This window comes from Panthera tigris, chromosome C1 (genome assembly GCF_018350195.1).
Source record: "Panthera tigris isolate Pti1 chromosome C1, P.tigris_Pti1_mat1.1, whole genome shotgun sequence".
NCBI classification, from domain to species: Eukaryota; Metazoa; Chordata; class Mammalia; order Carnivora; family Felidae; genus Panthera; species Panthera tigris.
Window position 1 is genome coordinate 212411184 of NC_056667.1, and position 10619 is coordinate 212421802.

The window sequence follows — 10619 nt, forward strand, 5'->3', positions numbered from 1 at the left end:
GTGACCTTAACAGCCAGCCTTTGTCTGGGGAGCTGATGGCAGGGGGTTGTTGGAATTTCTGAAGTGCCCCTGTTCTCCCAGTCCTGAGAACTGGGACAAGGACAGGGGACCGGGCAGGGGCGGCAGCAGTGAGCACAAAAGTCCCAAGTAAGGTGCTGGAACTGGGCACCAGGGCTGTCCCCGGAGCATCTGGTCCCTGGGAAAGCCACAGCCCTCACCCATCCCACCCTGCCCAGAGACCCCTTCTCCAGCCAGAAAGGGGACCAGGGCCTCCGTCCTCCTCACCCCTGATCATCTGGGCCGCCCCCGAGAACGAGGCCCGGACGTGGCTTGGAGTGGAGGCTGCTCCCACCTCTCCCGGGGACTTGCCCCGGACATAACCCAGGTCCCAGCAGGAGCTGGAGGGGAAGAGGTCTCAGGGAGCTGAGCCGGCCATCCCCAGCTGTGCCCTGGATTCCAGGGCCGACGTACACAGAGTAACTGGAGCCGCCTGTCCGTTTGGCCAAGTGCAAGGCGGGTGTGTGCAAACGGATCAAGTGAGCGAGCACACAAGGGCGTGACTTTGGCCCTAGATGAGGAACCTGTTCTCTTGCTCCCAGGCAGCAGCGGCGTCCTTGATTCCCAGCCCCGGAAGCTTGGGGACCGCTGGGCAAGCAGCTGCAGGGACGGTGGCCAAAGCTCCCGGATGGCAGAACCACTATGGGCCTGGAGCTACTCGCTGGGCCCCTAGAGAAACTTGGCCTCTCTTCAAGCACCCCAGTCACCGTTTCTCCCCTGCAGAAGGGCATTTTGAACTCAGACCTCTTGCGTCTTGGCTCGGGGCAGCTTGTCAGGGACAAGAAGGGCTGAGGCCGGTGGCTGGCAAACCTCTCCCTCCCTTGGCTGGTGCAGGGTTGAGTATGGGGGGTACAGAGGTGCCAGGGTGCAAGCATCGCCTCTGGCAGGACAGGCGTCGGGGCCAGAGGTCGTGAGGTTGGTCACAACAAAGACTAGGCCTGGGCCACAGAGGAAGAGCCAGGCACCCCCAGTCCATTTCATTCTGGGCGGGTAGTAGGAGTCCTGGGCCTCCTCTGCTACTTCCCATTCCGGCCGCGTGGTGGTGGTGGAGGTGGACTTCGTGTCCTTGCAGAGCCCCGTAGCCTCCTCGGCGTCTGCTGCTGCCTCCACGGGACATCTGCGGCCCCTTGTCCAGCATGGCCACAGGCCTCCCCTCTTCTCCCTGTTGCACAGTAGCTGCCCCATCCCCATCCCGTGGAGGGGCAGACCAGAAACAGCTCCCTCCTTGTTGCCGGCGGTAACAGCCCCGAAAACTCGGCAGCGGCCGGCTGAGGGGGAGGATGAGCTCCTCCCCAGCTGCCCTCACAATTCAGCAGGTGGGCGGCCCTCCCTGAGGGCTCGGGTGGCTGGTCCCACAGGGCTCAGAGGGAGGAGGTTTCCAACCATCCTGAGGTTTCCCAGCACCCCCAGGGCCCCACAGAGGTGGGGTGGGCCCCTTATGGTGCTCTTTGGCCTGTTCTGCGTGCTGCCATCACGAAGGGTCCGGGCAGTGCAGGGCAAGGCCCACGTTTGTCTTCAGCAGGAGAGGGGCATGGGCATCTCGTGGCTCTGCACAGCCTCGTGGCAGCCACACTGGTCCCCTTACAGAGGGTGGCTCCTGGCCTCCTCGGGCCTGTGGTCGGCCACCTGCAGCCTGGCAGTTCAGTCCACCCCCAAAACAGCCCATCATGAGACTCTGAGCATCACAGCCTGGCAGAGCAAACCCCGCCCTGACCCGGCCTGGCCAGGTTCTAAGACTCACCTCCCATCCCCCCAGATGGCACTGTACTTCTGCTCGGGGACGCTGCGGGACCAGGCACAGTTCCGGCACTATGCCCTCAACGTACCACTCTACACCCACTTCACCTCCCCCATCCGCCGCTTTGCTGACGTCCTGGTGCACCGCCTCCTGGCCGCCACTCTTGGTAAGACAGCACTGGGGTAATGCAGGCTTGTGCCCACCTGAGGGCTGCCCAGCCCCAGAGCGGGTCCCATGGCTCTATGTAGAGACTCCAGGGGGCAGACGGCCTGAGCAGCCGGGGAGCCTGGGCCCAGAAACGCCCTCTGTGAGCATGCTGGGGGTGGCTGCAGTGGGGCTCATTAAAATCCTATACAAAAGCCGGGGCTCGAGGACCCCACCATGGCTGCCCACCTTGCCAGAGCCTCCGGATCTGAGCAGCAGGAAGGCCTCTGCCCTGCATGGGTTTCCCAGGCCCCACCTTGCCTGGGCAGGGAGCACCATGCTTCCTGTCACCCAGCCGTGGCCGGCACACGCACGGCACCCTGCCAGCTGCCCCGCACCCACCCTCTTCCCAGGCTACAGGGAGCGGCCGGACCTGGAACCCGACGCCCTGCAAAAGCAGGCCGACCACTGCAATGACCGCCGCATGGCGTCCAAGCGCGTACAGGAGCTCAGCACCGGCCTCTTCTTTGCCATCCTCGTGAAGGTGAGGCCACCGGCCTGGCAGCCCCTCCCCCTCACCTACCCCACTCCCCCTCCTGGGCACCTGTTCACGGGGCGCCCTTAAGGAGCTCATGGGCCTTCGGCAGCTGGGGTGGGCCCTGGCGGGGATGGCATGTCCTGTGGCCAAGCCTTGGCTAGAGCTCCGTCCTGCAGGAAAGTGGCCCCCTGGAGTCAGAAGCCATGGTGCTAGGCGTCCTGAACCAAGCCTTCGACGTGCTGGTGCTGCGCTACGGGGTGCAGAAGCGTGTCTACTGTAATGTGAGTGCCCACGGCCACCCAGGCCAGGGTTAGGGACCTTCCGGGCAGGCACAGTGCTGAAGCGCACCCACTATGACATGGGAGCCGGGGACCTCATGGCATCTGTTGAAAGCCCTCCCTCCTCTCACAGACCCACTGAGCTGCATCGACTGCACACTGTGCTTTCACTTGCGTGTCCCCCAACCCTCTGCTGGGGTCTCCTCCATATCTCTCTGGTATCTGGGGGTTCCTGGCCCAGGGACACATTAGCGTGGAGGATGGGAGCACAGCGCAAGGTCCTTGATGTCCTCATGTGCACTGGAGAATACAAGCTAGGGCAGTGACAATGGCATGCGGCAGCCGAGTGTATATACCTCCCCGACCTTGCTACCCTCTGCCACCCGGCACCAAGCCCACTTGTCGAGCCACGCCCGGACACCCAGCTGCACCTGCCTAGGATGAGGGATCCAGGCCAAGAGTCAGGCTTGGGCCCCTTCCCGAAGGACCCAGGCAACCAGAGAATGGGCCCCACCCTAACCAGTGCAGGGTGGCAGAGTGTGCAGGCTTTGGGGGGCGGAATTTTTTATAGGAATGTGAAGGAAGGAAAGATGAGAGAATGATCCAGGGCCACTCTGGAAACTATGTCCCCTGAAGAGAAGGAAGAGACCGGCCCTTGCCTTGGGTCCTGCCCTGTGTGATTATTTATTCAAGGTTCTTTCCAGGGGCACTTGGTGCCTGTGCCAACGCCATCTGAGGGGCCTGTTTCAGCTGACCTTGTGGTTGGCAGGTCACCACCTGGCCCTTGACCCTGGCTTTGACTTTCTTGACATCCAGAACACTTGGGGGAGTGCAGAGCCCCACACATGGAGTAGAATAAGCATGGAATTAATACAGTGGAGCAAAGCGGAAGAGACAGAATGGAGTCCAGCTGGAATCAATCAGGGCTCTTGCCCTGAAGTTCATTGAGCAGGACAAAAGTTCAGGTCTAGGTCATCAGACAGATTTGGGTCTGCAGACAAGCCAGCCCTCGGCCTGTGTTAACAGACCCAGCACCCGCAGGGGGCGGCACCCCTCAGCCTTGGGTTCCCCGGTCCACCTTGGGCCTCAAGTAGACAGCCCCTGATGAGCCAGGATAGACTCAGCCCCTGCCACTCAGCACTCGGTCACCCTCAGGTCCTGCCTTAACGGAAGATGGCCTGGCAGGGCCTTCCTAAAGCTGGCCGGAGGTAAGAGCCAAAGGTGGGGGTGGTCCGTAGTCAGAGGTCAAGCAGCCGTCTGCTGGGAGTGGGGCGGGGAGCTCCTTCAAGGCCGGCCAGAAGCTGCCTCCCAAGCAGTGGGCAGCCTTTCGGGGTCAGAGGTGACGAGGCGGCACGCAGAGCTTGCACCCCACAACACAGGCGTGTGTACCCCCAGGCGCTGCCCCTGCGGTCCCACCACTTCCAAAGGGTGGGCAAGAAGCCGGAGCTCACGCTTGTCTGGGAGCCTGAGGACCTAGAGCAGGAGCCGGTGCAGCAGGTCAGAACCAGGGGGTGGGGCAGCTTTTCCAGAATGCCACTGTGGGCCCGCCCGCCCCTCAGCTCTCGAGGAGCCTTCCTCCTGCGGCACCCCTGCCCTGCTGCCCCTCCTGCACCCCCACCCCCACCCTCAAGCACTCAAGCTCCCGGTGGGCTTTCAGCTTCTACCTGCGAGACCCACACGGCTCGCCCACATTACCTCCTTCGGGCCATGGCTTTCCGGCCCTGCCTTCCCTGCCTTGGGGACCCACTGCGGGGAGAGGACGGGGTTCTGCCTGTCCCCATAAAGCAGGGTTTTCATTTTGGGGGTCCTTTTGAGAGTCCGATGAAAACTGTGGACTCCCTACCCCAGAAATTGCACGTAAGGTCTTCCCCACAGCACGCTCTGAAGGCCAGCCCTAGGCCCCGGCTGTTTTTGCGGACACTGAGCGCTCACTTGTGCGCCAGACGACGGACACAGCCGTGTGTGCTTCCCTCACTTCCCACCGAGGCCCCCTGGCCTCAGTCCCTGAGCAGGCTCGGCTTACAGATGGGCAGACAGAGGCCTAGAGGGGCAGGGCGAGTGGGCCTGGGGCCCAGCTAGATGGACAGCGGCAGGCCCTTGTCCCTCCCGTCCCACGGGACCGGCCCCTCACGACCCGTTCGGGTCACCACGCTGGCTCTGCTCTGCTGCAGGTCGTGACCATCTTCAGCCTGGTGGAGGTGGTGCTGCGGGCGGAGACCTCGGCCCTCAAGTACAGTGCCATCCTGAAGCGGCCGGGCTCCGAGGGCCTCCCGGGCCCGAAGGATGAGGAGGAAGCGTGACGGTGACGACGACCTCCAGCCCAGCCGCACCCCACCCACACCACTGCCCCACCCGCTGGCTTTTAGGAATAGGACCTTTTGACACCAAAGGGGATTTTTAATTTGGTTTTTAACAACTCAGGGTTTTTGTTTTTATTTCTTCGTTTTGTTTTATTTTTGCAGCTCAGTTTTTAAACAAATTGCAGAGAGGAGAGGGTGGGGCCGGACGGAAGGCTGAGGCCCGGCTGGTGCTTAACCAGAGCAGAACAGGACTCGGTCCTCCCGGGAGGCCAGCCCCTCTTCTGCCTGCCCACCCACTGCCTTCCCCTGCCCAGGAAGCCGGGGGTTTTCAGCAAATAAGTGTCATGGAATAAAATCAGGTGTGAATTGTGGTCCGGTGTGTGGGGCACCCCTGGGAGGCCAGGGCCACAGGGTGCCTCTGGGACCCACGACTGGGGACCTGGCTCGGGCTCCACCCCTCACAGCTGAGCTGAGATCGCCACCCTCCGGAACCTCTCTGTCAGTTCCAGGATGATTCACAGAGCTGGCCACATGTCACACTGTTGCCAGGGCCTCATTCCGGCTGATTAGAAATGTAATTAGTATGCAAGACAGCAAGCTCAGCCATCACCCTGCCTCAAGTGGCTGTGTCCGTCCCTGCCCCCACCACTTCCTCTCTGCCTGCTGGCCTCAGGATGGGGGAGGCACGGGTCCTATAACACACCCCCCCCCCCCGGCTTCAGGTCCTAGGCCAGAGCTCTGAGTGGCCCTGTCCACACCCCCTTGGTTCAAGCTGGCCCCTCAGCACCTCCAGCGCCCGTCCCAAACCCTGGCAGCACCCCGAGGGGTCCTGGCCTGCCAGAGGGAAGGAGGGCCCTCAAACTGGCCTTCCCCACCAGGGATGGGAAAATGGGTGCCTGGTGGCCCTAGGCTGGCCTAGTCACCTGCCTGGCATCGTCCTGAGCGCCCACCAGTGGCACCGTCCTCGGGGACCCAGGGACAGAGATGGAGGGCCGTTGGGCGGTGCTGTCTCCCCAGCTGGCCTGACCACGGCCTGCACTCCTTCCCCACCTAACTGGGAAACCACAGATCAGCTTCCCCAGGAGCTGCCAGGAGCGAGGGTGAACGGTGCCCCTGGCCCCGGCTCCACCGTGCCGTTTCCTCTGGTGTCAGTATTAAGCCCATTTGATCCGGTGGCAGTGAATTTCCTTCAAAGAAAAACTCAGTACGATACCCGGGAGGAGGGCCTCGCAGGAAGTGGAGGGCTGATGGAGCCGCTGCTTTTGCCCACCGGCAGGCCATGGCCCGTCCTCATCCAGCACCGGGCTGGGTGTCAGAGGGGAAGGGAGGACACCGTTCGGTTCCTTTCTCTTCCTCCAGCACCCTAGCCAGCCTTCCAGGTGTCCATCTTGCCACCCCCTCTCCGTTCCTGTCCCCAGAACCTTCTCCTGCAGCCAAGTATCTGGAAAGGAAGACGGGCGAGGGTCTGGTGGTTTGGCCTTTGGAGGAGGAGATTTCTGGGTGTTTGCTGTCCCGGGCAGCCCGAAAGAGCCCCGGTGCTGTCCCCGAAGGCCTCCCATGGAGCCTGGGAGCTGGGGGCAGGGCAGAGCCCCCATGGAGTGGCACCCCTCAGGGCAGCGGTGTGTCAGAGCAGCCGGGCTCCCTCTCGAGCAGCGTGGACTCAGACCGGACCCCCCTCCCGCTGCTCCAGTGCCCCCCGAGCCCTGGAGAGGCATAGCCAGCTTGGTCAGCAAAGATCTTGGCTCCCAGCACTCGCTTGGGAGTCGCCCTGATGCACTCTGGAGCCCTGGGGGCCATTGCGGCCCCAGCCCACCCCCACCCCATTTGACAGAAGTGGAAACTCTACCCAGCAAGGAAGCAGGTCTCTGGCCAGAGTGACACAGCGAGACTGCCCAGCCAGGACCAGGGCTCAGGCACCTGCCCGCCACTACACCCCCACTGCCTGTGGGCCCAAAGGAGGCGGCCCAGCGCCCTCCCCAAGTCACCGGAGTTCGTCTTCATCCCCTCCCCTGGCACACGGGGCTCTGGCAGAAGCCCACGGAAGGGGCCGCCCCTCCTGTGTCCCCATGTGATGGAGCTCTTGACAAAAGGATGACCAGCACAAAACCTCGTCAAAAAGGAAGACTCGCTCATCCCTTCGGCTGCTCCAGAACCACTGCATGCTAGTACAGGCAGGAGCCCCAGACCCCACGCGAGGCCCTGTCTTTCTCACAGGGCCGCCTCGGATCACCGTGCGGGGGGAGGCATCATGCAAACAATGTCACTACAGGACGAGGCTCTAGCAGAGCTCCGAGGCTGGAGAGCGTATTCCCAGCCATGAAGGGACAGTAGCCAGGTGACACATGGGCCCCACACGGGTGAAGAAACTGAGGCTTGACGGTATTGGACTTAACCACGAGCTGTGAAGGTCAAGGTCATTAGGGTCAGAGAGCACTGAGAGGATGTGCAAGAAGATGCTGGAAAAGGAGACTGCATGGACCTTCTGAGCTGGCCGGAGACTGCACTCCAAGGGCTGTGAAGAGCCACTGGAGGTTTCCAACCAGAGCTGTGCCACAGTATGGCCTCTGTGCCTTCAGTCAGCCGTATGTTCTCGGGGCTGCTGTCCAGAGGGGACTTGTGTCACTGGTGCGGCAGGTGGTGGTGATGGCATGAAGGTAAAGCAGGAGGGGGAGGTCGACTGTGGGCAGAGCCTCAGGGAGCAGACTGCTGGCTATTTGCAGCACGGGCCCAGAAGTCCAGTGCCATCTGGATGGTGGAGGGCGTGGGAGGCTGGAGCGCAGGAGAGCCAGCGAGCTGGGACAGTGAGGACTTTCCTCACGGGGGGAGCAGATGAAGGGTGCAAGCCAGCTAGTGTCTCTGCTGAGAACAGACCTGGGACGCGGGGTGGGGAGGAGGTGGGGGCAGTACAGAGGCTGGGCCGGGGCTGGAGGGCGGGGGGGGAGGGGGGGGCGCAGCAGTAGGGGTAGTGGCAACGTTGGGCTCCCCACGGAGGAGGCAGGGAGGAGCGCCCTGGGGGAGTGGGGGCAGAGGAGGGGTGGGGACAACAAAGGCCAGAGGTTGGATTCCTTCTGGGGACAAGAGAGCCTCAAATGCTGCTGCCCGGGGTTGAAAGCACGAGGCAGAGTCGTGCAGCGCGTTGGGGCCACGCAAGTGGTGCAAAGCAGCAATCCTTGCAGCAGCCGAGACAGGAAGCACCCCAAGTGTCCGCCAGCACAGGAATGGATAAAGATGTGTCGCATACACACAACGGAATATTACTCAGCCACGAGGGAGGACATCCTGCCAGCTGTGACAACATGGGTGAATCTGGGTGACATCACGCTGAGTGAAGTGTGCCAGGCACGAGACAAATACATGTTCTCACTTCTGTGTGGAGTCTAAAATCATCAAATGCGTAAAAGCAGAGCAGAATGCTGGTTTTCAGGGCCAGCCGGGGCAGGGAGGAAGAATGGGGAGGTGTTGGTCGAAGGGTACGAAGTCTCAGTTGTAAGACACGCAAGTTCCGGGGACCTCGCGTACAGCATGGTGATACAGTTAACGATACCGTGTCGTGTGCTCGAAAGCTGCTAAGCGGGTAGATCTTCAGTGTCCTCACCACAGAGAGAAAATGATCACTATGAGGTGATAGATATGTTCATTAGCTTGATTGTGGTGGTCGTTTCACAATGTATACATATTATCAAAACACCAAGTTGTACATCTTAAGTGTATACAATTCCTATTGTCAATTTATACCTCAGTGACGCTGCTAAATAAACAAATACAAATGGCGTCTGTGTGCCTCCCCCTTAAATCTGGACAGGCTCAGTGGCTGCTAATAGGCGGAAATGTGGCAGAAGTGACCCTGTGCTAGTTCCGAGGCCCAGGCCTTAGGAAACTGGCAGCTTCCACTCTCATTCCCTGGGAATCCGGCTGCCATGTTGTGAGGAAGTTCGAACAATTCTGTGGAGAAGCCCTCAGGGAAAGGAGCCCGTTCATCAGCCACGTGATGGAGCCACGTTGGAAGCGGACCCCCCCATGTCCCCTCCCGCCACCCCAGCTGAGGCCCCAGAGATCAGACACAAACTGTCCCCTCCAAGCCCTGCCCAGATTGCAGATCTGTGACCAATAAATGTTGTTTAAGGTTGTTTGGGGATGGTTGTGATACAACCATAGATACCGAGAACAGACTATCAATAGAATATGTCCACGGAGCTTAAAGTTAAAAAATGAAGAAGTAAGTCATTTAGAAACAGTGGTAAATGTCAACACAGAAAGCCAAGAGAGGGGAAGGTGGCTGCCTCTGAGATGGAAAAATGGAGGGAGAGAGACTGAGAACTGCTGTTTTTTTTGTTGTTGTAACAAACCTTACAGATCTATTTGATAGTTTAAAACTGTATTCACATATAACTTGGATAAGAATAAAAACAAAAACAGACCACCCCCCCCAAAAAAAAATACTTTTCCTTAGCAAGAATGGATCTATAACTGGTTTAAAAGGCTTTTTGTACATTCAGCAACAGGGATGTTAAACAGTCCATCATTCCCGTCACTAAGATAAAATTCCTGCCAACAGGTGGCCTGATACTCCCAGTGAGTTCAAATGCCGCCTAAGGCTTCTACTAAAGACTCAGGTGGCAGTCTGGGTCACGACAGGTCTCAGTTGCCTCAGTGGAGCCGCTAGGGACCGTGTTGGCTCCATGTCTGAGCCAAGGTCAAGGTGTCCAGGTTGAGAAGCTAGGCCCTGGGCAGCGAGCCAGCCCAGAAGCCGCCGTGCCATCAGTCAGGCCGGGGGGAGAGACAGAAATGCTGATGGGAAGGCTGCTGGCCCTGCATGGTGGCTCCTCAGGAGGGCTGACCTTGGGCCCGGGCTGGGCACTGACCACACAGGCCCAGTGCACGGGTCAAATCACAGATTTCAGGGTCGATTAGAGTTGAGAGGGGGGTTTGAAGTAGGTGAAAGATGTAAGCCCTGGTGAATGGAAGGAGGAGAAAGACCCCTTTCACGGCAATAAAGAAGATTCTGGAGATGCGGGGAGGGTACTTTAAGCACTTGGAATGATGACTTTGAATTTGCACATAACTGAGGTTACAAATTTAAAACCTACTGTAAATCTCTTTGAACCTTTTTTTGAGTTTTTATGGTTTGGGGATTTTTTTTTTTAATATATAGAAAGCAATTTTAGGGGGGAAGTCCATTTAAAGCATTTATTTTACTTAAAGTTGTTTGCCTCAAACGGTTTTGTGAATGGCGTTGTGTAATGTTCACAGATTGTTCACTGCTCGGTTCTGGAAAGCCTTTAGCTAAATGTTGAAGAGGCAACAGAAACGGAGGTACATGCCTGCTCTCATATATTTCACCTTAGTAGATTTTGCCAACTAACCAAGGCGCTCTTAGAATAAGACTGTCCTGCTTCTTAGGATACAAAACTCAGAGTTACATTACTGCATACAGTTAGAGGAGTGAGCTTTCTTTCCCTCCCATTGTATATCCACGACCAAATCACCTGTCAGCCATGGAGGTGTCTTTCCTGCATCACCCTAAGAAGAATGACCTTGAGCCATGGCTCAAGGAACAGCCACCT

At 59.1% G+C, this 10619-nt stretch overlaps 1 protein-coding gene across 7 annotated transcripts in view; it reads left to right on the forward strand.

Annotated features, from left to right (window-relative positions):
- DIS3L2 (DIS3 like 3'-5' exoribonuclease 2) overlaps positions 1-6438 on the forward strand; it is a 346637-nt gene extending 340199 nt beyond the window's left edge. For all 7 annotated transcript variants that reach the window (XM_042995635.1, XM_042995640.1, XM_042995639.1 and 4 more), the window contains 5 exons: positions 1814-1961; positions 2353-2483; positions 2654-2758; positions 4151-4252; positions 4927-6438. In XM_042995635.1, coding sequence (XP_042851569.1) covers positions 1814-1961; positions 2353-2483; positions 2654-2758; positions 4151-4252; positions 4927-5055 — 615 coding nt within the window. In that variant the 3' untranslated portion in view covers positions 5056-6438. The remainder of the gene's footprint in view (positions 1-1813; positions 1962-2352; positions 2484-2653; positions 2759-4150; positions 4253-4926) is intronic.
- The last annotated feature ends 4181 nt before the right edge of the window (positions 6439-10619 follow it).